This window comes from Salmo trutta, chromosome 31 (genome assembly GCF_901001165.1).
Source record: "Salmo trutta chromosome 31, fSalTru1.1, whole genome shotgun sequence".
Classification (NCBI taxonomy): Eukaryota; Metazoa; Chordata; class Actinopteri; order Salmoniformes; family Salmonidae; genus Salmo; species Salmo trutta.
The window spans coordinates 29,094,257-29,121,000 of NC_042987.1; the positions used below are offsets into that span (position 1 = coordinate 29,094,257).

At 42.3% G+C, this 26,744-nt stretch overlaps 2 protein-coding genes and 1 long non-coding RNA gene across 4 annotated transcripts; all 3 read left to right on the plus strand.

The window, feature by feature from the left end:
* Positions 1–2,208: 2,208 nt before the first annotated feature.
* LOC115169891 (cytochrome c-type heme lyase) lies at positions 2,209–7,395 on the plus strand. Its single transcript, XM_029725974.1, has 7 exons — positions 2,209–2,601; positions 3,059–3,211; positions 3,379–3,578; positions 3,905–4,053; positions 4,202–4,321; positions 4,886–4,972; positions 6,594–7,395. The coding sequence occupies exons 2-7, from the start codon at positions 3,103–3,105 to the stop codon at positions 6,790–6,792; spliced, it is 864 nt and encodes a 287-aa protein (XP_029581834.1). The 5' UTR covers positions 2,209–2,601; positions 3,059–3,102; the 3' UTR covers positions 6,793–7,395.
* Positions 7,396–14,216: 6,821 nt separating this feature from the next.
* Positions 14,217–20,547, plus strand: rwdd3 (RWD domain containing 3). Of its 2 annotated transcripts, none has more exons than XM_029725975.1 (4): positions 14,217–14,389; positions 16,205–16,671; positions 20,001–20,113; positions 20,293–20,547. In XM_029725975.1, exons 1-4 carry the CDS (start codon positions 14,305–14,307, stop codon positions 20,402–20,404), a joined length of 777 nt encoding a protein of 258 aa, XP_029581835.1. In that variant the 5' UTR covers positions 14,217–14,304; the 3' UTR covers positions 20,405–20,547. The 2 variants fall into 2 exon arrangements, with proteins under 2 accessions (XP_029581835.1, XP_029581836.1); XM_029725976.1 differs by having other exon boundaries at positions 16,208–16,671.
* A 3,710-nt stretch (positions 20,548–24,257) lies between these two features.
* Positions 24,258–24,753, plus strand: LOC115169257 (uncharacterized). The gene is made up of 2 exons (XR_003870831.1): positions 24,258–24,376; positions 24,485–24,753. It is a non-coding gene; the product is annotated as an uncharacterized LOC115169257 (long non-coding RNA).
* Positions 24,754–26,744: the final 1,991 nt, after the last annotated feature.

Below are 26,744 nucleotides of genomic sequence, written 5' to 3' on the forward strand. Positions count from 1 at the left end.
TAGATATAGGTCTGTAACAGTTTGGATCTAGAGTGTCTCCCCCTTTGAAGAGGGGGATGAAAGCGGCAGCTTTCTAATCTTTGGGGATCTCAGACAATACGAAAGAGAGGTTGAACAGGCTACTAATATGGGTTGCAACAATTGCAACGGATAATTTTAGAAAGAGAGGGTCCAGATTGTCTCGCCCAGCTAATTTGTAGGTGTCCAGATTTTGCAGCTCTTTCAGAACATCAGCTATCTTGATTTGTGTGATGGAGAAATGGGGGAGGTTCGGGTAAGTTGCTGTGGGGGGTGCAGAGCTGCTGACCGGGGTAGGGGTAGCCAGTTGGAAAGCATGGCCAGCCGTAGAAAAATGCTTATTGAAATTCTCGATTATCATAGATTTATCGGTGGTGACAGTGTTTCCTAGCCTCAGTGCAGTGGGCAGCTGGGAGGAGGTGCTCTTATTCTCCATGGACTTTACAGTGTCCCAGAACGTTTTGGAGTTTGTGCTACAGGATGCATATTTCTGTTTGAAAAAGCTAGCCTTTGTTTTCCTAAATGCCTGTGTATATTGGTTCTTAACTTCCCTGAAAAGTTGCATATCGTGGGGGCTATTTGATGCTAATGCAGTATGCCACAGGAGGTTTTTGTGCTGGTCAAGGGCAGTCAGGTCTGGAGTGAACCAAGGGCTATATCTGTTCCGGGTTCTACATTCTTTGAACGGGGCATGCTTATTTAAGATGGTGAGGAAAGCACTTTTAAAGACTAACCAGGCATCCTCTACTGACGGAATGAGGTCAATATCTTTCCACGATACCCGGGCCAGGTCGATTAGAAAGGCCTGCTCGCTCAAGTGTTTTAGGGAGCATTTGACTGTGATGAGGGGTGGTAATTTGACCGCGGACCCATTACGGACGCAGGCAATGAGGCAGTGATCGCTGACATCCTGGTTGAAGACAGCAGAGGTGTATTTAGAGGGCAGGTTGGTCAGGATGATATCTATGAGGGTGCCCAAGTTTACAGATTTGGGGTTGTACCTCGTAGGTTTCATGATAATTTGGGTGAGATTGAGGGCATCTAGTTTAGATTGTAGGACGGCCGGGGTGTTAAGCAAGTCCCAGTTTAGGTCACCTAACAGTACGAACTCTGAAGATAAATGGGGGGCAATTAATTCACATATGGTGTCTAGGGCACAGCTGGGGGCTGAGGGGGGTCTATAACAAGCGGCAACAGTGAGAGACTTATTTCTGGAAAGGTGGATTTTTAAAAGTAGTACTTTAAACTGTTTGGGCACAGACCTGGATAGCACGACAGAACTCCACCCCCTTTGGCAGTTCTATCTTGGTGGAAAATGTTATAATTAGGGATAGAAATTTCAAAATTTTTGGTCGCCTTCCTAAGCCAAGATTCAGACAAGGCTAGGACATCAGGGTTGGCGGAGTGTGCTAAAGCAGTGAATAAAACAAACTTAGGGAGGAGGCTTCTGATGTTAACATGCATGAAACCAAGGCTTTTACGGTTACAGAAGTCAACAAATGATAGAGCCAGGGGAATAGGAGTGGAACTGGGGGCTACAGGGCCTGGGTTAACCTCTACATCACCAGATGAACAGAGGAGTAGGATAGGGGTACGGCTAAAGGTTATAAGAACTGGTCATCTTGTGAGTTGGCGACAGAGAATAAAAGGAGCAGATTTCTGGGTGTAATGAAAAATTATGGGATTAAATGGGATAAAAGTGAGTTGAGACTTATTGATCTACAAAAAACCTTGCATCTTAAATGACTACTCAATAGTATTTCTAGATCATTCACGTCTGTCATAATTTACCAACGATACATCACGGTTTTTGATGCTCTCGAACAAAGACAGTACAGTATGAAGATAGGCAGAAACTGCTTCTCCAATAGACATTCCCATTGTATGCGATGTCATGGCGACGTTGGATAGCTAAACTCGGTCGTAGAAACGCGTCTCTCGCCGAACTGCGCGTGTGCACGCCGTCAAAAGACTTGTCAATTTGTCACTTCCAAGAGGTTAGAGTAATAACATTTTCAAGTTCTTAATACATTGGCTCGAATGTAGGTGGTGCCTTTCGAGAAAATGAACAACTAAGGGGTTAAAAATTACTTCTCTAATTGACTTTTCAAACCCCGGCCTAGTCTGCATGGTCTGTTTCACAAGCGTGCCCGGAAATTGGTTTAAAAACTCTGGTTTGATGCTCTCGAACACGAGCATCAAAACCGCGATGTATCATGGGTAAATTGTGATAAGACTGTCTGGGTCTCTCCTGTCTGACCTTCTGCAATGGGTTTTGAAGAGACAGTCGAGTAGACCGTTCTTTGTTATGTATACCCATAGAGATAGATACAGGACTCATCTTTATATCTGTGCCATTGTAGCGTATGTGACAGTTTAGGAATGGGAAGCGCCATTGCGGCTACAACTCATAGGAAATTCCGGTTTATATCGTTCTCTGTTTATACCTCATTGGAGAGGACGCGAAGTGTATGCAATTGGGATTCTCCCAAAGTAACCAGAACATTCCCCCAATGCATTGTGGGTGTGTAGTGTTTGGTAACTTTCACGATATTGCAGCATAGACGGACTAACTTCATCAAGGTAACACGTTTATATTTACTAGATTAATCCATAGTAAAATCGTTTGTTTTACTTTATATATTTCAAGAAATAGGCAACGAGTTTAGTCATAAAATTAGTCTGTCATTTCTAAACGAATTTCAAACCAGCATGGGATGGGAGTCCTACCGCTACAGTATCCAGCAGCTGATATGGTCCATAGTGCATGCAAGGTCGTGATATTTACATAATCGCTGCTGTTGCAATGCTAATTTCAACAGTTACTGTAATATCCCATTTAGGACAACTGTCATGTGTTACAGACATATGGAAATAACAAGCTAGGGGTGCTGTTGTTTCAATCTTTGACCATTAGCTGTATGACTGGTTAATTCACAGGCTAGATGTGGTATGAGCTAGCTATGAGGCATAGCAGGAATTCATGACCCTTTACACATTTATTCTTTCTTAACCTTAATATCTGTTATATTGCTGACAGGTCTGGGGTGTAAGACCTATCCAGTGACTAACTTGTCAGGCAGAATGGATCCCATGTCTGGTTCAACAGTTAAAGCAGAGGGCTTTGTGGTCGCTCACCCCTATGCTGGCTCACCACCCCAGGGATGCCCCATGCAAAAGGAGACCAAACCAAGTAAGTCTCTTCAGCTGTGGCAGGTTGATACTGTTTGTGTTTGTCTATTGGTTCTCTGTTGTCTGCAATGTATATCCATAACCCCATCAGCTGTCACACCTTGCATAGCAATAGCAAAGCAGATATTGTTTTTCGTTGTACTAATGTATTTTGACCTGTCCTCTCAGGTGCACCATTACCACCACCAGTGTGTCCCATGCACAAGGCGTCCGCCCCGGCCCAGGTTGAGAGCACGGCCCCCCCAACAGCCCCAGCTTACGACCAGGCAGGGCCACCACATCAGGATCGGGCATACGAGTTTGTGGAGTGCCCCATGAAAGCAGCCAACAGAGAGAAATTTGTGTCTGACATCAATATCGCAAACATGGTACGCAAAGCAGCTAAAATACTTTTACATGCACTGTGTATTATTCTTACTATGTAATTACAATACTTGTTACTTCTACAACTATAATTACGCTGTGATAAGAACACTAAAGTAAAGTGTTACAGAGTTTTTAAATAAACTGATGTACTAAATGTTGATTAGTGTACCTCTTTTTTTCATAACTCAGGAACTGGTTGACTAATAGGCTAAAATCGAATCAAACCCAGTCAATTAGGAGATAGATGACACTACAGCATATATTGATGAGACTTAAAACCCTGAAGGCTACATCTCATCGTTATGTTTTGTTATTTCTCTTTATCCAGATGCCACCACCCAACCAGCAGCCTGCCCCAGGTCAGCCCTTTGATCTGTCAGTCAACAGAGAGGAGTCCCAGATCCCCCGGGGTGGTACGGATCAGAACTGGGTCTACCCCTCGGAACAGATGTTCTGGAATGCCATGCTGAGGAAAGGGTCAGTCGACCAATCAGAACACTGAAGAAATATGGCTTGGGCATAGAGATAGAATGTATAGAATTGATAGAACCTATAGTTATATCTCTTTGGGCTTGGGTTTAGGGTTTCTAATGTTGTGTACTGACTCATTAAAATTGTTTCACAGATGGCACTGGAAGGATGAAGATCTTGGTCAAAAAGACATGACAAACATCATCAAGATTCATAACCAGAACAATGAACAGGCATGGCAGGAGATCCTCAAATGGGAACAATTCCATAAGAAGTGAGTAACCTCAGTGAACAATCAACATCTCAGACTCTGGTAAAAGAAAAAAAAAGAGACAAACTTAATAAGATTAAGTGATAATAACCAAGCATTGTGTTTGTTTGGTCTGAAATGCCCCCCCTATTACCATGTAAGGTTGAGCGCACTTCAATCAATCAATCAATCAAATGTATTTATAAAGCCCTTCTTACATCATCTGATGTCACAAAGTGCTGTACAGAAACCCAGCCTAAAACCCCAAACAGCAAGCAATGCAGGTGTAGAAGCACGGTGGCTAGGAAAAACTCCCTAGAAAGTCCAGAACCTAGGAAGAAACCTAGAGAGGAACCAGGCTATGAGGGGTGGCCAGTTTTCTTCTGGCTGTGCTGGGTGGAAATTATAACAGAACATGGCCAAGATGTTAAAATGTTCATAGATGACCAGCAGGGTCAAATAATAATAATCATAGCACTTTAATAAGCACTTTACTGACGCTTCAAATTACCCCTGATCAACCAGTGCATGTCATGATATGTGTGCCATACCAGATATGTGAATTGTATTTAATGTCTTTCTTTCTAGGGAATGTCCATGCGGACCCTCCCTGTTACGGTTTGGAGGCAAAGCAAAAGAATTAACTCCTAGAGCCAGATTTCGCCACTGGATGGGGTGAGTTTTTGGTGTAAACAGTTCTGCATGGAAGTTACATAAACTCAGCAAAAAAAGAAACCTCCCTTTTTCAGGACCCTGTCTTTTAAAGATAATTTGTAAAAATCAAAATAACTTCACATATCTTCATTGTAAAGGGTTTAAACACTGTTTCCCACACTTGCTCAATGAACTATAAACAATTAATGAACATACACCTGTGGAACGGTCGTTAAGACACTAACAGCTTACAGACGGTAGGCAATTAAGGTCACAGTTATGAAAACTTAGGACACTAAAGAGGCCTTTCTATTGACTCTGAAAAACACAGAAAGAAAATGCCCAGGGTCCCTGCTCATCTGCGTGAACGTGCCTTAGGCACATGAGGACTGCAGATGTGGCCAGGGCAATAAATTGCAATGTCTGTACTGTGAGCGCTACAGGGAGACAGGACGGACAGCTGATCGTCCTCGCAGTGGTAGACCACGTGTAACAACACCTGCACAGGATCAGTACATCCGAGCATCACACGTGCGGGACAGGTACAGGATGGCAACAACAACTGCCGGAGTTACACCAAGAACGCACAATCCCTCCATCAGTGCTCAGACTGTCCACAATAGGCTGAGAGAGGCTGGACTGAGGGCTTGTAGGCCTGTTGTAAGGTCCTCACCAGACATCACCGGCAACAACGTCGCCTATGGGCACAAACCCACCGTCGCTGGACCATGCAGGACTGGCAAAAAGTGCTCTTCACTGACGAGTCGCGGTTTTGTCTCACCAGGGGTGATGGTCGGATTTGCGTTTAACGTTGAAGGAATGAGCGTTACATCGAGGCCTGTACTCTGGAGTGGGATCGATTTGGAGGTGGAGGGTCTGTCATGGCCTGGAGCAGTGTGTCACAGCATCATTGGACTGAGCTTGTTGTCATTGCAGGCAATCTCAACGCAGTGCGTTACAGGGACATCCTTCTCCCTCATGTGGTACCCTTCCTGCAGGTTCATCCTGAAATGACCCTCCAGCATGACAATGCCATCAGCCTTACTGCTCGTTCTGTGCGTGATTTCCTGCAAGACAGGAATGTCAGTGTTCTGCCATGGCCAGCGAAGAGCCCGGATCTCAGTCCCATTGAGCACATCTGGGACCTGTTGGTTCGGAGGGTGAGGGCTAGGGCCATTCCCCCCCAGAAATGTCTGGGAACTTGCAGGTGCCTTGGTGGAAGAGTGGGGTAACATCTCACAGCAAGAACTGGCAAATCTGGTGCAGTCCATGAGGAGGAGATGCACTGCAGTACTTAATGCAGCTGGTGGCCACACCAGATACTGACTGTTACTTTAGATTTTGACCCCCCCCTTTGTTTAGGGACACATTATTCAATTTCTGTTCGTCACATGTCTGTGGAACTTGTTCAGTTTATGTCTCAGTTGTTGAATCTCCTTATGTACATACAAATATTTACACATGTTAAGTTTGCTGAACATAAGACAGTGAGAGGACGTTTCTTTTTTTGCTGAGTTTGCATGCAAAAATATATACATTTTCTTGACACAGACCTAGCCCAAGCAAGTACAACTAGCACTCTTTTTCTGGTTGTTTCAATTTGTGATATACTAGATCATACGACCTCATTTTGTGTTTGCAGGTATGGCTTACCGTTTGACAGGCACGACTGGATTGTTGACCGCTGTGGAAAGGAGGTGCGCTATGTGATTGACTATTACGATGGCGGTGAGATCAATAAGCAGAACTTCACCATCCTGGACGTGCGTCCTGCCTTTGACTCCCTCAGCGCCGTGTGGGACCGTATGAGAGTGGCCTGGTGGCGCTGGACCCCCTCTTAAACCCCAACACTCCCCACACTAATAGCCTGATCCCAGATCTGTATGATGTCATGCCATTCAATGATAGTCAGAGAAGTTGGCTAAATCACATACAGATCTGGGACAAGGCTATCCACTACCACTTAAGATCCACTGATTTGAGGGAGTACTAATGTATTTATTGACCAGACTCTGGCACTCTGCTAATAACTCAACTTTTAATAGACAGCTAGATTGGCTTCATTGTTTGAAGTGAACTGTTTTGATTGACTTTGAGTCCACAAACGCAATCACATGTATATTGACTCACTGTAATAATTGTTTGATTGGGAGGACATACTAATTGGTGGCTTTTCTATAGTGAATCAATTCTCCTAAGTTGATAAGATGGAACTGTGTGCTATTTGTATCCCGTATTATGTTTAAAGTAAAGGCATGTTTGTATGGTGTTGTTTTAAGTTAAAGGGAGGGATACTGTAATTGTGGTCTTGTAGCATGTATTTAAAGTGTCTCAATGACTAAATGCAACAACTCCCAGGTCAATGGAAGCAACCATTTGGAATGGACTCTCAATGAAGACAAATTGATAATGTATTTGTCCCAGATAAAACAGGTTAATGTGTATTCTTTGGCTTGAGTTTCAATGCAACACACAGTTGCCTTTTTTAATCATAATTTTGTTAAATTCAGGGGAAATTATTTGTTTTATTTAGTATAATATAAGCTTCTGTCTTAAGCATCTTTAATAACAGATTCAGTTTTTGAAATAGTAAACTTGAAGGCAAAAAGGAAAGCATGATATGTGGACTTGGTATTCCAACTGACTATAGGCTACTGAAGCCAACGACTGAAAATGTGAGCGAGGCTTTACCAGTGCGCCACGGAGTTTAGATGAAAACAGTGGAGAAAAAGCTGTCTATCTGATAATCACACGCTGCTATTTATTGTTGACCATCAGATGTGATTAATGTGTATTGTGAACAGATAATGACGCTCTGAGTAATTAACCGTTTTTTGGTACAATTGAGAAGGGTGCAACTGCAGCCTTGAAATTCCGGGCGTTCCTGCAGGTGGGCATTCTTGCATCTGCAGGTACCCCTCTATACTTGTATTGGTCCATTTTTAAACTATGACTCCAGTACAATAGATGGCGGTAATGCACCATAACGTTGGATGCCAACTGCCGATAAACCCCACAGAAGAAGATGAATCGACAACGGTACCTACCTAAAGCTAGTACACACCTGTAAGTGTCCTTCACCCACGCCAGTTGGGCACTATTTTCCCGCAGTTGTGTTAACAATGGCGAGGGCGTAGAACACTGTTTACCGATGTTGCTAGCAAAGAGGACTCCGGTACACAGCGGGAAAACCTCAGATAATGCTTTTATTTCCCGTTTGACCCAATAGGGGGTTTTCAGCCACACCTGTTTCTGACAGGTGTATCAAATCGAGCACACATGCGATCTCCCCAGCCAAACATTGGCCTTACTGAAGAGCTCAGTGACTTTCAATGTGGCACCATCATAGGATGCCACCTTTCCAACAGGTCAGTTTGTAAAATTTCTGCCCTGCTAGAGCTGTCCCGGTCAACTGTGCTGTTGTGGTGAAGTGGAAACATAGGGTTAGGAGCAACAACGGTAGGCCACACAAGCTCACAGAACAGGACCAGTATGCTACACAATCTCACGGAACAGGACCGCTTAGTGCTTAAGCACGTAGTGTGTAAAAATCGTCTGTCCTCGGTTGCAACACTCACTATCGAGTTCCAAACTGCCTCTAGAAGCAACCTCAGCACAATAACTGTTAGTTGGGAGCTTCATGAAATGGGTTTTTATGTCAGATTAAGCGCACACGAGCCTAAGATCACCATGCGCAATGCCAAGCGTTGGCTGGAGTGGTGTAAAGCGCGCCGCCATTGGACTCTGGAGCAGTGAAAACGTGTTCTCTGGAGTGATGAATAATGCTTCACCATCTGGCAGTCCGATGGACAAATCTGGGTTTGGTGGATGCCAGGAGAAAGGTACCTGCCCGAATGGATAGTGCCAACTTTAACATTTGGTGAAGGAGGAATTATGGTCTGGGGTTGTTTTTCATGGTTCGGGCTAGGCCTCTTTGTTCCAGTGAAGGGAAATCTTAACATTACAGCATACAATGACATTCTAGACAATTCTGTGCTTCCAACTTTGTGGCAACAGTTTGGGGAAGGCCCTTTCCCCAAGCTCAGCATTACAATTCCCCTGTGTACAAAGCGAGGTCCATACTGGTTCTCCCCATTAAACAGCGAGTCTGAGGCCGAGCCTTCTCTGGTCTCTACTCCCATTACGGGGTCTGAGACGCCGAAGACTCCCACCATTAGCTCTGACAAATTGAAAAACCTAGTCATTGACGACTCCATTACCCGTAGTATTAAACTTAAAACGAATCATCCAGGGATCATACACTGTTTACCAGGGGGCAGGGCTACTGACATTAAGGATAATCTGAAGATGGTGCTGGCTAAAACTGGTGAGTGTAGAGAGTATAGGGATATTGTTATCCACGTCGGCACCAACAATGTTAGGATGAAACAGTCAGAGGTCACCAAGCGCAACATAGCTTCAGCGTGTAAATCAGCTAGAAAAATGTGTCGGCATCGAGTAATTGTGTCTGGCCCCCTCCCAGTTAGGGGGAGTGATGAGCTATACAGCAGTCTCACAACTCAATTGCTGGTTGGAAACTGTTTTCTGCCCCTCCCAAAAGATAGAATTTGTAGATAATTGGCCCTCTTTCTGGGACTCACCCACAAACAGGACCAAGCCTGGCCTGTTGAGGAGTAACGGACTCCATCCTAGCTGGAGGGGTGCTCTCATCTTATCTATGAACATAGACAGGGCTCTAACTCCCCTAGCTCCACAATGAGATAGGGTGCAGGCCAGGCAGCAGGCTGTTAGCCAGCCTGCCAGCTTAGTGGAGTCTGCCACTAGCACAGTCAGTGTAGTCAGCTCAGCTATCCCCATTGAGACCGTGTCTGTGCCTCGACCTAGGTTGGGCAAAACTAAACATGGCGGTGTTCGCTTTAGCAATCTCACTAGAATAAAGACCTCCTCCATTCCTGCCATTAGTGAAAGAGATCGTGATACCTCACATCTCAAAATAGGGCTACTTAATGTTAGATCCCTCACTTCCAAGGCAGTTATAGTCAATGAACTAATCACTGATCATAATCTTGATGTGATTGGCCTGACTGAAACATGGCTTAAGCCTGATGAATTTACTGTGTTAAATGAGGCCTGACCTCCTGGTTACACTAGTGACCATATCCCCCGCGAATCCCGCAAAGGCGGAGGTGTTGCTAACATTTACGATAGCAAATTTCAATTTACAAAAAAAACCCAGACGTTTACGTCTTTTGAGCTTATAGTCATGAAATCTATGCAGCCTACTCTATCACTTTTTATAGCTACTGTTTACAGGCCTCCTGGGCCATATACAGCATTCCTCACTGAGTTCCCTGAATTCCTATCGGACCTTGTAGTCATAGCAGATAATATTCAAATTTTTGGTGACTTTAATATTCACATGGAAAAGTCCACAGACCCACTCCAAAAGGCTTTCGGAGCCATCATCGACTCAGTGGGTTTTGTCCAACATGTCTCCGGACCTACTCACTGCCACAGTCATACTCTGGACCTAGTTTTGTCCCATGGAATAAATGTTGTGGATCTTAATGTTTTTCCTCATAATCCTGGACTATCGGACCACCATTTTATTACGTTTGCAATCGCAACAAATAATCTGCTCAGACCCCAAACAAGGAGCATCAAAAGTCGTGCTATAAATTCTCAGACAACCCAAAGATTCCTTGATGCCCTTCCAGAATCCCTCTGCCTACCCAAGGACGTCAGAGGACAAAAATCAGTTTACTCCCTAACTGAGGACTCAATTTAACCTTGCGCAATACCCTAGATGCAGTTGCACCCCTAAAAACTAAAAACATTTGTCATAAGAAACTACCTCCCTGGTATACAGAAAATACCTGAGCTCTGAAGCAAGCTTCCAGAAAATTGGAATGGAAATGGCGCCACACCAAACTGGAAGTCTTCCGACTAGCTTGGAAAGACAGTACCGTGCAGTATCGAAGAGCCCTCACTGCTGCTCGATCATCCTATTTTTCCAACCTAATTGAGGAAAATAAGAACAATCCGAAATTTATTTTTGATACTGTCGCAAAGCTAACTAAAAAGCAGCATTCCCCAAGAGAGGATGGCTTTCATTTCAGCAGTAATAAATTCATGAACTTCTTTGAGGAAAAGATCATGATCATTAGAAAGCAAATTATGGACTCCTCTTTAAATCTGCGTATTCCTCCAAAGCTATGTTGTCCTGAGTCTGCACAACTCTGCCAGGACCTAGGATCAAGGAAGACACTCAAGTGTTTTAGTACTATGTCTCTTGACACAATGATGAAAATAATCATGGCCTCTAAACCTTCAAGCTGCCTACTGGACCCTATTCCAACTAAACTACTGAAAGAGCTGCTTCCTGTGCTTGGCCCTCCTATGTTGAACATAATAAACGGCTCTCTATCCACCGAATGTGTACCAAACTCCCTAAAAGTTGCAGTAATAAAGCCTCTCTTGAAAAAGCCAAACCTTGACCCAGAAAATATAAAAAACTATCGGCCTATATCGAATCTCCCATTCCTCTCAAAACTTTTAGAAAAAGCTGTTGCGCAGAAACTCACTGCCTTCCTGAAGACAAACAATGTATACGAAATGCTTCAGTCTGGTTTTAGTCCCATCATAGCACTGCGACTGCACTTGTGAAGGTGGTAAATGACCTTTTAATGGCGTCAGACCGAGGCTCTGCATCTGTCCTTGTGCTCCTTGACCTTAGTGCTGCTTTTGATACCATTGATCACCACATTCTTTTGGAGAGATTGGAAACCCAAATTGGTCTACACAGACAAGTTCTGGCCTGGTTTAGATCTTATCTGTCGGAAAGATATCAGTTTGTCTCTGTGAATGGTTTGTCCTCTGACAAATCAACTGCAAATATCAGTGTTCCTCAAGGTTCCGTTTTAGGACCACTATTCTTTTCACTATATATTTTACCTCTTGGGGATGTCAATCGAAAACATAATGTTAACTTTCACTGCTATGCAGATGACACACAGCTGTACATTTCAATGAAACATGGTGAAGCCCCAAAATTGCCCTCACTGGAAGCCTGTGTTTCAGACATAAGGAAGTGGATGGCTGCAAACTTTCTACTTTTAAACTTAAACAAAACAGAGATGCTTGTTCTAGGTCCCAAGAAACAAAGAGATCTTCTGTTGAATCTGACAATTAATCTTGATGGTTGTACAGTCGTCTCAAATAAAACTGTGAAGGACCTCGGCGTTACTCTGGACCCTGATCTCTCTTTTGACAAACATATCAAGATTGTTTCAAGGACAGCTTTTTTCCATCTGCGTAACATTGCAAAAATCAGAAATGTTCTGTCCAAAATTGATGCAGAAAAATTAATCCATGCTTTTGTCACTTCTAGGTTAGACTACTGCAATGCTCTACTTTCCGGCTACCCGGATAAAGCACTAAATAAACTTCAGTTAGTGCTAAATACGGCTGCTAGAATCCTGACTAGAACCAAAAAATGTTATCATATTACACCAGTGCTAGCCTCCCTACACTGGCTTCCTGTTAAGGCAAGGGCTGATTTCAAGGTTTTACTGCTAACCTACAGCATTACATGGGCTTGTTCCTACCTATCTTTCCGATTTGGTCCTGCCGTACATACCTACACGTATGCTACGGTCACAAGACGCAGGCCTCCTAATTGTCCCTAGAATTTCTAAGCAAACAGCTGGAGGCAGGGCTTTCTCCAATAGAGCTCCATTTTTATGGAATGGTCTGCCTACCCATGTGAGAGACGCAGTCTCGGTCTCAACCTTTAAGTCTTTATTGATGACTCATCTCTTCAGTAGGTCCTATGATTGAGTGTAGTCTGACCCAGGAGTGTGAAGGTGAACGGAAAGGCACTGGAGCAACAAACCACCCTTGCGGTCTCTCTCTGCCTAGCCGGTTCCCCTCTCTCCACTGGGATTCTCTGCCTCTAACCCTATTACAGGAGCCGAGTCACTGGTTTACTGGTGCTCTTCCATGCCGTCCCTAGGAGGGGTGCGTCACTTGAGTGGGTTGAGCCACTGACGTGGTCTTCCTGTCTGGGTTGGCGCCCCCCCTTGGGTTGTGCCGTGGCGGAGATCTTTGTGGGCTATACTCGGCCTTGTCTCTGGATGGTAAGTTGGTGGTTGAAGATATCCCTCTAGTGGTGTGGGGGCTGTACTTTGGCAAAGTGGGTGGGGTTATATCCTGCCTGTTTGGCCCTGTCCGGGGGTATCATCGGATGGGGCCACAGTGTCTCCTGACCCCTCCTGTCTCAGCCTCCAGTATTTATGCTGCAGTAGTTTATGTGTCGGGGGGCTAGGGTCAGTCTGTTATATCTGGAGTATTTATCCTGTCTTATCCGGTGTCCTGTGTGAATTTAAGTATGCTCTCTTTCTCGGAGGAGGACCTGAGCCCTAGGACCATGACTCAGGACTACCTGGCATGATGACTCCTTGTTGTCCCCAGTCCACCTGGCCGTGCTGCTGCTCCAGTTTCAACTGTTCTGCCTGGGGCTATGGAACCCTGACCTGTTCACTGTGATTACTATTATTTGACCATGCTGGCCATTTATGAACATTTGAACATCTTGGCCATGTTCTGCTATAATCTCCACCCGGCACAGCCAGAAGAGGACTGGCCACCCCTCATAGCCTGGTTCCTCTCTAGGTTTCTTCCTAGGTTTTGGCCTTTCTAGGGAGTTTTTCCTAGCCACCGTGCTTCTTCACCTGCATTGCTTGCTGTTTGGGGTTTTAGGCTGGGTTTCTGTACAGCACTTTGATATATCAGCTGATGTAAGAAGAGCTATATAAATAAATTAATTTGATTTGATTTGAAAGGGTTTATCGAGAACGGTGTGGAAGAACTTGACTGCCCTGCACAGAGCCCTGACCTCAACCCCATCTAACACCTTTGGGATGAATTGGAACACAGACTGCGAGCCAGGCCTAATTGCCCAACATATCAGTGCCAAACCTCACTAATGCTCTTGTGGCTGAATGGAAGCAAGTCCCCGCAGAAATGTTCCAATAGATTCTAGTGGAAAGTCTTCCCAGAAGAGTCGAGGCTGTTATAGCAGCAAAGGGGAGACCAACTCCATATTAATGCCCATGATTTTGGAATGAGATGTTAGACGAGCAGGTATCCACATACTTTTGGTCATGTAGTGTAGTTTTAATTACAAGTTGAACTAGCTAGATACACTACAAGTAAATCAGCTCTTTTGACCATAGTTTTTTGTCTGGATACGGGTGGAACTAAAAATAGGGACCTGAAGTACATCGGACATAAACAACAAGCACACATTTAACGCGTAAATATTTTTACAAAATGAGTGAAAGAAGCACTGATTTCTTTTGAGATATTTTGAATGACAGTTGTAATTTGAAATGTCTGAGCTGGCATTTGATGAAATGTCCGTTTTATCAGCAATATACTGTGAAAAGGACGAGTTTGAGCTACTTGAGAAATCAGGTAAATTGTTGAGCTAGCTAGCTAGCTGTGTTTCTCTACACCATGATTTGCCTAGTAACTCAACTCCACGATGATTTCATCCACGGAGTTGGGCACAGATTATACTTTTTTAAATGAAACTCCGACTCCTTAGAAGGATCATCAACTAGATTCAGATGTCGAGCCTAGAACATCATTACAAATAATTTGGAGGCTACAAATTGACCGTAAGGACCCGAAACGGATATATTACTTGACTGGTACCACTTATATAGAGCCAAGTTTATTGTTACTCAATGTGTATTTATTATTACGTGTTTTACCTTTCTATTATTTCTCGATTTTGTTTCTCAGTATTGTTGGGAAGGGTCCCTAAGTAAGTGTTTCACTGTTAGTCTACACATGTTGTTTACGAAGTATGTGACGAATACAACTTTATTTGATTTAAAACACAATTTCTAACCATGCTTGCATTTTGTATATGATCGCATACTCATTGGCCAGTTTATTAGGTACACACATCTAGACCTGGGTAGGACACTTCTTTGGCTCCAGAACAGCCTGAATTATTTGTGGCATGGATATGTTGCGCAATTGGTATCAAGGGATCTAACGTGTGCCCGGAAAACATTCCCCACACCATTACACCACCACTGCCACCATCCTGTACCGTTGACAGTAGGCAAGATGGAGCCAAGAACTCATGCTTCTTAAGCCAAATCTTGACTGCATGACGCAACACGAACCGGGATTTGTCGGACCAGGCAGGTTCCCCTCCTCAATTGTCCAGTATTGGTGGTTGCATGCCCACTGAATCCACTTATTCTTGTTTTTAGCTGATTGGCATGGAGAGCAGTGTGTCATTATTTTTCGACCAATCATCAACGAGCTGTTTTTTGCCAACAAGACTGCTGATGACTGGATGTTTTTAGTTTGTTGCACCATTCTCTGTAGACCCTAGACACTGTCATGCCTGAAAAGGCCAGGAGGCTTGCTGTTTCTGAGATACTGGAACCTGCGCGCCTGGCACCAACAATCGTACCACACTCAAATATGCTCGTTTTGCACATTCTAACGTGCTGCGAACCCTGTCTGCCTGCTTAATACAGCAAGCCATGGCCACATGACTAACTGTCTGTAGAAGCAAAAACATTTTTGTGAATCGGGTGGTGTACCTAATAAACTGGCCCCTGAGTATATATCTCTCTTAAGCGTGGGAATACTTTGGAACAGATTTCCAAAATTAAAATCACTTGTCCAACAATTAAAAGCTAATATTTATTTGCTACATTTTTTTGAGGCCAAATAAAATCACCCTGCAGGCCGCCAGTTGGGGAACCCTTCAAAAATGTATATTCTTAAATCCTTACCATGTACCTATGTTTGTCTTCTGTTGCATGCCTTTTTTTGTTTGCTGAAATCTATACTTTTAAATAAAACGCTATTCAAATACAATCACCGATGGCAACTCGGTGCGAATCTCAACAAGGAAACAGTCGGTTGTTTTTGTTTGTTTGCTGAAATCCATACTTTTTTATAAAACAAAGGACAAGCACTGTAAGGGTTTAAGAATTTACGTTTCGAGGTATCGACTGCATGCGTGTCGGCGGCTAATTTCCCAAACTCTAGTCTGCGCTCAACCCCGTGGATGAAATCATTGTGTAGTTAATGTACTTGGAGTTGGCAATTCCACAATACATTATGTACACTGTAGCTAGAGTTTTTACGTTATGTTAGCTAGCATCTAGGCTAGCCAGCTAGCTATGTATAGCTAGTAGTGTTTTACGTGTGGTGTGATGTTTTATGAGTTACTTGAACATGTTAGTGTTTTCACAGCAGAAAAGGGACTTATATTCCGCATCCAGATGGAGGTGGAAGCAGCCACCAGTGAGAGAACTCTTTTGAGTCTCCTCTTCCAGCTGCCAACAGAGTACCCCCACTGTGTCCCAGAAATAAGTGTCAGCTCTGAACAGCTCTCCAGGAAACAATGCCAACACATCAAGCAGAGTCTGCTGGAAAAGGCCTCGGCACTGGAGCCTGAGCCCATGGTTCATGAACTACTGCTGTGGCTCCAACAGAACTTCACTGGACTTACTTTAAATGACCAGTCCCTGGTGGAGGTGCAAGAGGAGGGTGGTGAGGAGGAGACGTGGATAGCTCTTTTTCTAATAGACCATATGAGGTCCAAAACAAAATATATAAAGACAATTGAAAAGTGGAGCTTGGAATTGGGGCTCACCGGAAGGCTGTTCTTGGGGAAGTTGATACTGGTCCTTCTGCAAGGCGCAAGGAGGAGTATCAAGGTTGTGTAGAGTTTAGACTTCAACTGATGCAACGATGTCTCTTCAGATCAGCTATAACACTCATGATAAATAATGAATATGATATACAGTTGAAGTGGGAAGTTTACATACACTTAGGTTGGAGTCATTAAAACTTGTTTTTCAACCACTCCACAAATTTCTTGTTAACAAACTATAGTTTTGGCAAGTCGGTTAGGACATCTACTTTGTGCATGACACAAGTCATTTTTCCAACAATTGTTTACAGACAGATTATTTCACTTATAATTCACTGTATCACAATTCCAGTGGGTCAGAAGTTTACATACACTAAGTTGACTGTGCCTTTAAACAGCTTGGAAAATTCCAGAAAATGATGTCATGGCTTTAGAAGCTTCTGATAGGCTAATTGACATCATTTGAGTCAATTGGAGGTGTACCTGTGGATGTATTTCAAGGCCTACCTTCAAACTCAGTGCCTCTTTGCTTGACATCATGGGAAAATCAAAAGAAATCAGCCAAGACCTCAGAAAAAAATTGTAGACCTCCACAAGTCTGGTTCATCCTTGGGAGCAATTTCCAAACGCCTGAAGGTACCACGTTCATCTGTACAAACAATAGTACGCAAGTATAAACACCATGCCACCACGCAGCCGTCATACCGCTCAGGAAGGAGACACGTTCTGTCTCTTAAAGATGAACGTACTTTGGTGCAAAAGTGCAAATCAATCCCAGAACAACAGCAAAGGACCTTGTGAAGATGCTGGAGGAAGCAAGTACAAAAGTATCTATATCCACAGTAAAATGAGTCCTATATCGACATAACCTGAAAGGCCGCTCAGCAAGGAAGAAGCCACTACTCCAAATTCGCCATAAAAAAGCCAGACTACGGTTTGCAACTGCACATGGGGACAAAGATCGTACTTTTTGGACAAATGTCCTCTGGTCTGATGAAACAAAAACAGAACTGTTTGGCCATAATGACCATCGTTATGTTTGGAGGAAAATGGTGGGGGCTTGCAAGCCGAAGAACATCATCCCAACCGTGAAGCATGGGGGGGCAGCATCATGTTGTGGGGGTGCTTTGCTGCAGGAGGGACTGGTGACCTTCACAAAATAGATGGCGTCATGAGGAAGGAAAATTATGTAGATATATTGAAGCAACATCCCAAGACATCAGTCAAGAAGTTAAAGCTTGGTCGCAAATGGGCCTTCCAAGTGGACAATGACCTCAAGCATACTTACAAAGTTGTGGCAAAATGGCTTAAGGACAACAAAGTCAAGTTATTGGAGTGGCCATCACAAAGCCCTGACCTCAATCCTATGGAAAATTTGTAGGCGGAACTGAAAAAGCATGTGTGAGCAAGGAGGCCTACAAACCTGACTCAGTTACACCTGCTCTGTCAGGAGGAATGGGCCAAAATTCACCCAACTTATTGTGGGAAGCTTGTGGAAGGCTACCCAAAACGTTTGACCTAAATTAAACAATTTAAAGGCAATGCTACCAAATACTAATTGAGTGTATGTAAACTTCTGACCCACTGGGAATGTGATGACAGAAATAAAAGCTGAAATAAATAATTCTCTCTACTATTATTCTGACATTTCACATTCTTAAAATAAAGTGGTGATCCTAACTGACCTAAGACAGGACATTTTTACTAGGATTAAATGTTTGTGAAACATTTAAACTCAGTTTATTTGGCTCAGCTGTATGTAAACATCCGACTTCAAGTGTACATGTCACGATATGGTGGATATAATGATGTCATGTACACTCCCATATGTTACATTTTGTTTTATACTTCAGCATTTTGGGTTTGAGATGAAATGTTTCATGTGAGGCGACAGTACAGAATGTCACCTTTATTTAAGGGTATTTTCATACATTTCTGTTTTACCATTTAGAAATGAAAGCATTTGAAACAAATTCGGTTATAGTGTATCAAAGTAGTCAAAGGTTTAGTTTTTCGTCCCATATTCCTAGTATGCAATGACTACATCAAGCTTTTGACTCTACAAACTTGTTGGATGCATTTGCAGTTTGTTTTGGTTGTTTCAGATTATGTTGTGCCAAATAGAAATGAATGGTAAATAATGTATTGTGTCATGTTGGAATCACTTTTATTGTAAATAAGAATAGAATATGTTTCTGAACATTTCAACATTTAATGTGGATTCTACCATGCTTACGAATAATCCTGAATGAATCGTGAATAATGAAAGTTAACAGGGGAGATGGGCATAAATATCTTACCCACCCAAAAATGCTAACCTCCCCTGTTATTGATAATGATGAGAGGTGTTTTGGGGGCATAATCACAAACCCTAACCTATTATTCACAACTCATTCAGGATTATTTGTTATCATGGTAGCATCCACATTCATGTAGAAGTGTTCAGTAACAAATTCTATTCTTATTTACAATAAAAGTGACTCCATAATAACACTATATTATTTACCATTCATTTCTATTGGGCACAACATAATCCGAAACACAACCAAAACAAACTGCAAATGCATCCAACAAGTTGTAGAGTCACAAGCTTGATGTAGTCATTGCTTGCTAGGAATATGGGACCAAATACTAAACACTGAGTAAAATTAATTCTTATGACACCTTCAAATGGATGGACTAGATGCATAAAGTGCTTTAATTTCCAAATGGTAAAACGTATGTATGAAAATACCATCAAATAGATGGTAACATTGTGTACTGCCACCTCGCATTAAACGTTTGATCTCAAATTTAAAGTTTTAGTATTACTGTCCAAATAAATACACAGGGGAGAGTATGTATGAAAATACCCCAAAATAGGTGACATTCTATACTGTCACCTAATGTAAAACATCTTATCTCAAATCTAAAATGCTGGATTATAGAGACAAATAAAAAATGGTAGCTTCACTGTCCCAAATTCACTCCCCTCCAAATGTATGTTATGTTTTAGGCCTGATCCACTCTTTTAAAGATGGGGTGTTCATATTTAATCTGAACCTAAATTAAGGATTGAAAAAGCACAGTATGTCAGTCCACAAAATGTGTTCTTTTCCACTTTTCCTTTGTTCAGTAATTAACTGCATATGTTGTACTGAATGTGAAAGTTGGAAAATATAATTTAGACAAACAGTGTTGGGACATGTTGACTTGGCACATTAATTATTGCAACATCATACAATACATTTATTGATCATTATTACCCTGCCTCCTCCATCATTTGCCAACCAGGAATAACTACTATCCATGCTAAACGTGTACTTGAACAGTATTAATTAACTGCTGGTTTCACAGGTCATTATATTTACAAGCCAAATCCACGCCTGTTTGCGGTTTGTTTTCCCTCTGTAGGAATACATCCATCTCCAGAGAACTGTGAAAGTAGATGTGGATTCATCAGGAAAGAGATGCAAAGAGAAGATGATGAGAGTTCTTTGCGAAACCCAAGTCTCAGACCTCAAACGGTTAAGGATTTCCTCAGCTTTTCTATATGAATTTGTGTCATAACGTGGGCATTTTGCAATTGTACATTTGGGCATTGTAAAGGTCTCAGGCAATGTGTTGAAGAACTCACTGTAATCAGTCCTTGATTTCACTTACTGCTCCTCACTCTCATCAATGTGTTTCTTTCTCTCATTCACAGGATCTCATCTTTTGAAATCAAAGAGTTTTTGTCCCTCGAGGAGCTAAAAGGGGAGTTTGAGCAAGTTGGACTATTGACTCTGTACCAAGAGTTTGTGCCCACATTGCCGTAGCCATCATGGCTTTTGTCAAGTCATGCTTTTCCAGGCAGGTGCAGATTATGTGAACTTTATACTTTCCATATGACAGTCAACGGAAGGACTAATCTAAACATCTGATTAACATTCAATTATGGGTTACATCTGTGCATTGAAAATGTAAAAGGTATTCAAAAGGTTTTTCTACCATCCACATGATGGCAGCAAAGTCTACCATTTGAATCAAAGATTTGCCAAACTGAACAATCAGGGGAGAAGGGCCTTGGTCAGGGCGGTGACCAAGAACCCAATTGTCACTCTGACAGAGCTCCAGAGTTCCTCTGTGGAGATGGGAGAACTTTCCAGAAGGACAACCATCTCTGCAGCACTCCACCAATCAGGTCTTTATGGTAGAGTGGCCAGACTGAAGCCACTCCTTAGTAAAAGGCACATGACAGTCCACTTGAAGTTTGCCAAAAGGTATCAAAAGGACTCTCAGACCAGCGTCACTGACTTGCCTAGTTAAATAAAGGTGAAATTTAAAAAAGAAAAGTAAAGGTTGGAAGAAACCTGGCACCATCCCTACGGTGAAGCATGGTGGAGGCAGCATCATGCTGTGGGGATGTTTTTCAGTGGCAGGGACTGGGAGACTAGTCAGGATCGAGGGAAAGATGAACGGAGCAAAGTACAGAGAGTTCCTTAATGAAAACCTTCTCCAGAGTGCTCAAGACCTTAGACCGGGGCTAAAGTTCATCTTCCAACAGGACAATGACCCTAAGCACACAGCCAAGACAATGCAGGAGTGGCTCTAAATCTCAAGTCTCTAAATTTCCATGAATAGCCCAGCCAGAGCCTGGACTTGAACCCAATCAAACATCTCTGGAGAGACCTGAAAATAGTTGTGCAGCGACACTCCCCATCCTGACAGAGCTTGAGAGGATCTGCAGAGAAAAATGGGAGAAACTCCCTAAATACAGGTGTGCCAAGCTTGTAGCGTCATACCTAATAAGATTCAAGGCTGTAATCACTGCCAAAGGTACTTCAACAAAGTACAGAGTAAGATTAAGAATACTTATGTAAATGTGCTATTTTATTTTTTTATTTTTAATACATTTAAAAAAATGCCTAAACCTGTTTTTGCTTTGTCATTATGGGGTATTGTGTGTGGATTGATTAGGGGGTGGGGGCAATTTTAATCAATTTTAGAATAAGGCTGTAACATAACAAAATGTGGAAAAGTCAAGGGGTCTGAATACTTCCCGAATTCACTGTAAATGGTTAGCTGAATCTGTGTAACGAAACCGAATGTAATCTCGCAAAACTTCCGGATGTTTGTACAAGGTTAATAAAGTGTACAGTTTAACAAAAAAAATGAAGATTCCCATCGACAAAGGCATATCTATAATCTCTAGGAACGCTATCAAAAACATTGAAAAACAGATTTTATCCAGGGTCTTCCATTCCAACGATAAGCCTAGTATTGTCATTTTCCAACTGGAAAAACACTCGCTCCTTTGACATGTCCATAACACATAAGGCTGTAATTCATTTTGGATGGCAGGTACAGGAACAATGCTCAACTAGGATGCTGTCTGTATACAACATCCTAGTTGCGATTCGAAACTGCTTAGGACTATGTAACATGTCCCATAACCCTGTTCATGTCTATGTAACTGCCATTTAAATACATGGCTTTTATTTAGCGCCACTAAAAAATACTGAACTGAAAAGTTGTTGCAAAGTTCATCTGAAACTGTGGGAAGCATACAGAACCACTCATCATATATTCCTGCCTCCATCAGTCCATAAATAAAATAGAACCCTCAACATAACCATTACTCAGAGTTCCCTGTATGTCAATATCAATTGTTTTCTCCCTTACAGGAGGCCTGCAAATCAGGCCATTTAAATGTTAGGCAGTGTTTTATAGTTTTATTGATCTCATCTTAAAAAAGCTGCGTATTGGAAGATGGATGTCTTTTACCTTTCTGAGGCACATTCAATCATATTTGCTTATTCCTGTCCTGCCCAGCCATCAAGTTGTTATAATTAGAAATCACAAGCAGAGAAGTAGTCGTAACTGTTGTCTGTCCTGCCTATTAACTAGCTGTCATGGGTATCTGCACTGAATTCCTACAGTTGTTGATAGGAAAGACTTTGAGAGATTCATAGGATCACTGTCAATGGTACAGGTACAGAATGTTACATGAAACATGTTATTAAACAATATATAAGTACAGAAAGGTATAGTCTTTATGAATGGTATACCATACAGGTATAGAATTGAACAGGAGAGTGTCCGTATGAATGGTAGATAGGTCAATAACGGTACAGTCCGTATGAATGGTATACAGGTAGAATGGTATACATGTCTCCTTATGAATGGTATAGGTACAGAATTTTATGGTGTCTGTATGAACCTTATACAGGTATTGAATGGTAAAGGGCAGCCATACGCAACTGGCAGACAGCGATCCGGACCCAGGACAGGGTCAATGCAGATCGCAGGTCCAGGCTTTTTTAAATTTGATTTATTATTATTTATTATTTTGCTAGTGCATGGGCAGTTTCCCTCTTGTTATGTCATTCACTGACAGACCTTGGAGAGCTATTTATGACCTGTCAGACATGTCGAGTTGATCAACTAGTCCATGTTAGCTAGGTAGGTAAGTTAGGCTAACCATATATCTAAATCTTGTAGTTATCATGGCCACATTACGTGGGCAGGGGCCTCGACCCCCAGGGGGCCCCCATTTGAGTTTATTGAGTTACTCTGGTATATTTTCTCAAATAAGACATGGCAAAATGTGTAGAATTGCAAGAAATTACATCTGAAACGGCAGCATTTTCTGTCCACCCCATTGCAAATTGTGTAGAATTGCAGGAAATATGCTTTAAATCTGCAAAATGTTCTCACCGCCAACCAGAGGGGTGTGAACAGTTTAAACCATTTGGGGTTGCAGGGTGGTAGTTTGTTTCTTCGCCGATAAATGACAATATCCATCTGGACCTCCTAGGAAATTTGCGTGAACGGACCTTCTCAAATAGTAGTTGAGTAACCCTGGTATAGGAGATAGTCCTTGTGAATGGCATAGGGATACAATGTCTTTGTTTTTCTCAGTGATTTACCAGACCTTAATGAAACCCACTCACTCCAACACCTTTACCACCTCCTGCCCTGGACAATCAATCCACCTGGCCTGCCCTTTTCCCTGACACACAGTCCCAAATAACACTGCTTAAATGTCACTCACCTACTGGCATTTCATTGGATAAAACAGGGCTTAGAGCAGAGACAGCAAGTCAGGAAATAGAAATTATGACACAAAACTATTTTGTCTGTTCAACCTCAAATCAGTATAATGATTGATTTATAAGCTTCCCTGTGGCTCAGTTGGTAGAGCATGGTGTTTGCAACACCAGCATGGTGTGTGCAACGCCAGGGTTGTGGGTTCGATTCCCACGGGGGGCCAGTACAAAAAAAAAAAATGCATGAAATGTATGTATTCACTACTGTAAGTCGCTCTGGATAAGAGCGTCTGCTAAATGACTAAAATGTCAAATGTAAAAATGATAAGCTCAGTTGTGGTTTCATAAATGTGTTGAATGAACATCTCTGAGGTAAGACTTCAGCCCAGAGGTAAGACACCAGGAGCAGACTATGGCACCTTTTAGTCGAGATATATCCGTGTTACAGAGACTTATCCATCCATCATGTGGTATGCCATGCCCTACCTCTGTTCCAGGAGATATTCCTCAGGTGGGCAGTCTCTTGTACTGTGGGCCTTTGGTGAGAGGCCTTCGTGAGAGAGACCTTCAATGTGAGTACTTAAATCATAGCTTCATGCATACATATAGAACACTTTACTCATAAACTGCTGTGTATCAGAAGAACAGTTCAACATGGCCTCACGTTTCCTTCTTTGTCCCATAGACCGTCCTAAATGTCATAACCTTTATCAGCGTGGTTGGGCTAGACTGGGTAGCTGGACTGTTGCTGGGAACAAGGTATAACCTCTGACCTATAGTTGTCTTGGGCTCAATAACCTTGAAGAGTAGTAACAACATACACTAATGCTGCTTTGTGAATACTGTCTCTTGTTTCCCCTGACACAGGATAGGAAGGACTCTTTCTCTGTATACGAATCGTGTCACGATTGAAGAGGGGTTGGATCAACACGGCGTAAGGTCACCATTTCTTTTACACCTCTTTTTGAATTGAAATAGTGTGTACATATGAATACCTTCCACAATGGGTACTTTACACAATAACATGAATGTCTCATATCCCCTTAACAGCCCTCCTTCTCCATCACCCTCAGACACCATCTCTCAACCTTCAACTTTACTTTACAAATAAATACGTATTCATTCATATACTTGGACTGTCTGTGTCTGGTATTCATTCAATTCCTCAACATTTTCAAATATAAATTTTGTTGCACATATACTAAACCGCACACAATGTTCTGCAATCTTTATCAGCATAATGACTTAGTGAACGACAGTCATCGAATGTGGTATTTCACCCTGAACTGACTGTGGTGACGCCGCTCTTATCTTTCTCATGAGCTGCCCCTCACAGCAGTGGTAACACACACACACACACACACACATGCCTCAATTACCCTGGCATTACTGCTCCTCTCCCCATTATTGAGCTTGGCTTCTTAATTATCCCTAACTCGTTAGCTCCTGAGTAATGCAGCTAGAGGACACTGGCCTTTTTAATGAAAGTAGAGTAGAAGGTTTTTAGGTGAGAGATAAACGTGTTATTGTCAGGGAAAAAAAGAAAAATGTAGCACGGGGCATAATGATTCTGATTGCTGGAAAGGGGATGGGTGAGGGAAAGGGCCTGAAAATATGTTTTTGGATGTCTGTCATACAGTACAATAGGCCAGTGTTTCCAAACTCCAGTCCTCCAGTTCCCCCAGCAGCACACGTTTGTGTTGTAGCCCTGGACAAGCATACCTCATTCAACTTGTCGGCTAATCGTCAAGCTCTCAATGAGTTGCATGAGGCGTATTTGTCCCAGCCTTCAACAATAATGCGGGCTCTTGGGGGAACTGGAGGAGTTGGGAAACACGGCAGAATGTGGCTTTACAATGTGATTCAAGTCATAGTTGTTGTTAGTTGGTGACTCCTGTGACTTCAACCATGAGAGAAATAGTTTTTTTCAATGTTTATAGGGGAGAGTGGGGTAAGTTGAGCCAAAGGAGTAAGTTGAGCCACACTTGTTTTTTAGGAAGCATACACAAAGTTAATCAGTTGACCAAATATTTAAGAAGAGGTAATCATTTCATGGAGTCTGTGAAGTAAGAAACCACATTTAAAAAGGGGTAAGCAAGTTAGGTCCAGTCAAATTAATTTATTGTGTTAGAGGTTTCATGATGCTTGTGTATAACTAAACCAAAGTAGATCATTTTAAGATTGTTCTATACACCAGTTGGGGTCTGTATAAAGTTCAATATGAGCTGTGTGGGCTAATATAGTCAAAATGTTTGTCTTGGGGTAAGTTGAGCCAATGGTTGAGCAAATTGAAGTGTTTTCTTACCGGGCATAATGCAAGGCATTATTGCTGGGATATGAGGTAACAACAGGGCCTATGTTCAAAGTGTTGTAAAAAAAAAAGTAAGCCTGTGTTAAAACATGCTTAAAATGGTTCAAATGTTTATTTTTTAAGTGTTTGTGTTGAATTTTGTTTGGGAAATGAAGATAAGACAAATATAAACATGGTTTTTAAAAGGTAGTGGTAATATTTAATTCAGTAAAGAAATTAGATAAGACAAATATAAACATGGTTTTCAAAAGTTAACCATGTGCCGAGAGATCACTTTTTTTTGGACAAGCTATGTTTTCAAAACTAAAGTTTACGTGAATTCTGATTATTTCCAGGGATACACAACATCCTGAAATAATGTAGATATCTTTGATAGAAAGAATACTTTATTTCCCTTGACGGAGTGACGCAGGATGGAAAGAAAATAGCTCAACTTACCCAACTGTCCTGCTTCACGGAGCTCTTATTCCGTTCACCCAGAGAAGTCAAACAAACAAGTCATGATTTCATTGTCAAACCAAGATAAGTCATTTTGCCCTATCGTAACCACTCCCCCACCAACATTTATTTTCCAACACTGTTCTCCACAAATTCAAGGGCAATCTTATTATCCTGGAGAAGATAATACAGCTGACATGCTTGAGATGGGTAGGCAAACATTAGAGAGTCAATTAGGAGAGACCATTATACTCAAACCACCACGTGAGGGGAATGCACTGGTGTGTGTGGAGACAAACACACACAGTGCTGTGTCCCATGTCTCATTACTGATGACACACAAATATGTGTGTGTAATTTTCAGCGGTAACCTCAATA

Bases quoted from the DNA above. Each gene is read 5' to 3' on its own strand.
- LOC115169891 (XM_029725974.1), top strand. From the start codon at position 3,103: ATGGATCCCATGTCTGGTTCAACAGTTAAAGCAGAGGGCTTTGTGGTC. The intron at 4,322-4,885 runs GTGAGTAACCTC...CTTTCTTTCTAG, and splicing joins TGGGAACAATTCCATAAGAA to GGAATGTCCATGCGGACCCT. The intron at 4,973-6,593 runs GTGAGTTTTTGG...TTGTGTTTGCAG, and splicing joins AGATTTCGCCACTGGATGGG to GTATGGCTTACCGTTTGACA.
- rwdd3 (XM_029725975.1), top strand. From the start codon at position 14,305: ATGTCTGAGCTGGCATTTGATGAAATGTCCGTTTTATCAGCAATATAC. The intron at 16,672-20,000 runs GTTGTGTAGAGT...TTCCCTCTGTAG, and splicing joins GCGCAAGGAGGAGTATCAAG to GAATACATCCATCTCCAGAG. The intron at 20,114-20,292 runs GTTAAGGATTTC...TCTCATTCACAG, and splicing joins CAAGTCTCAGACCTCAAACG to GATCTCATCTTTTGAAATCA.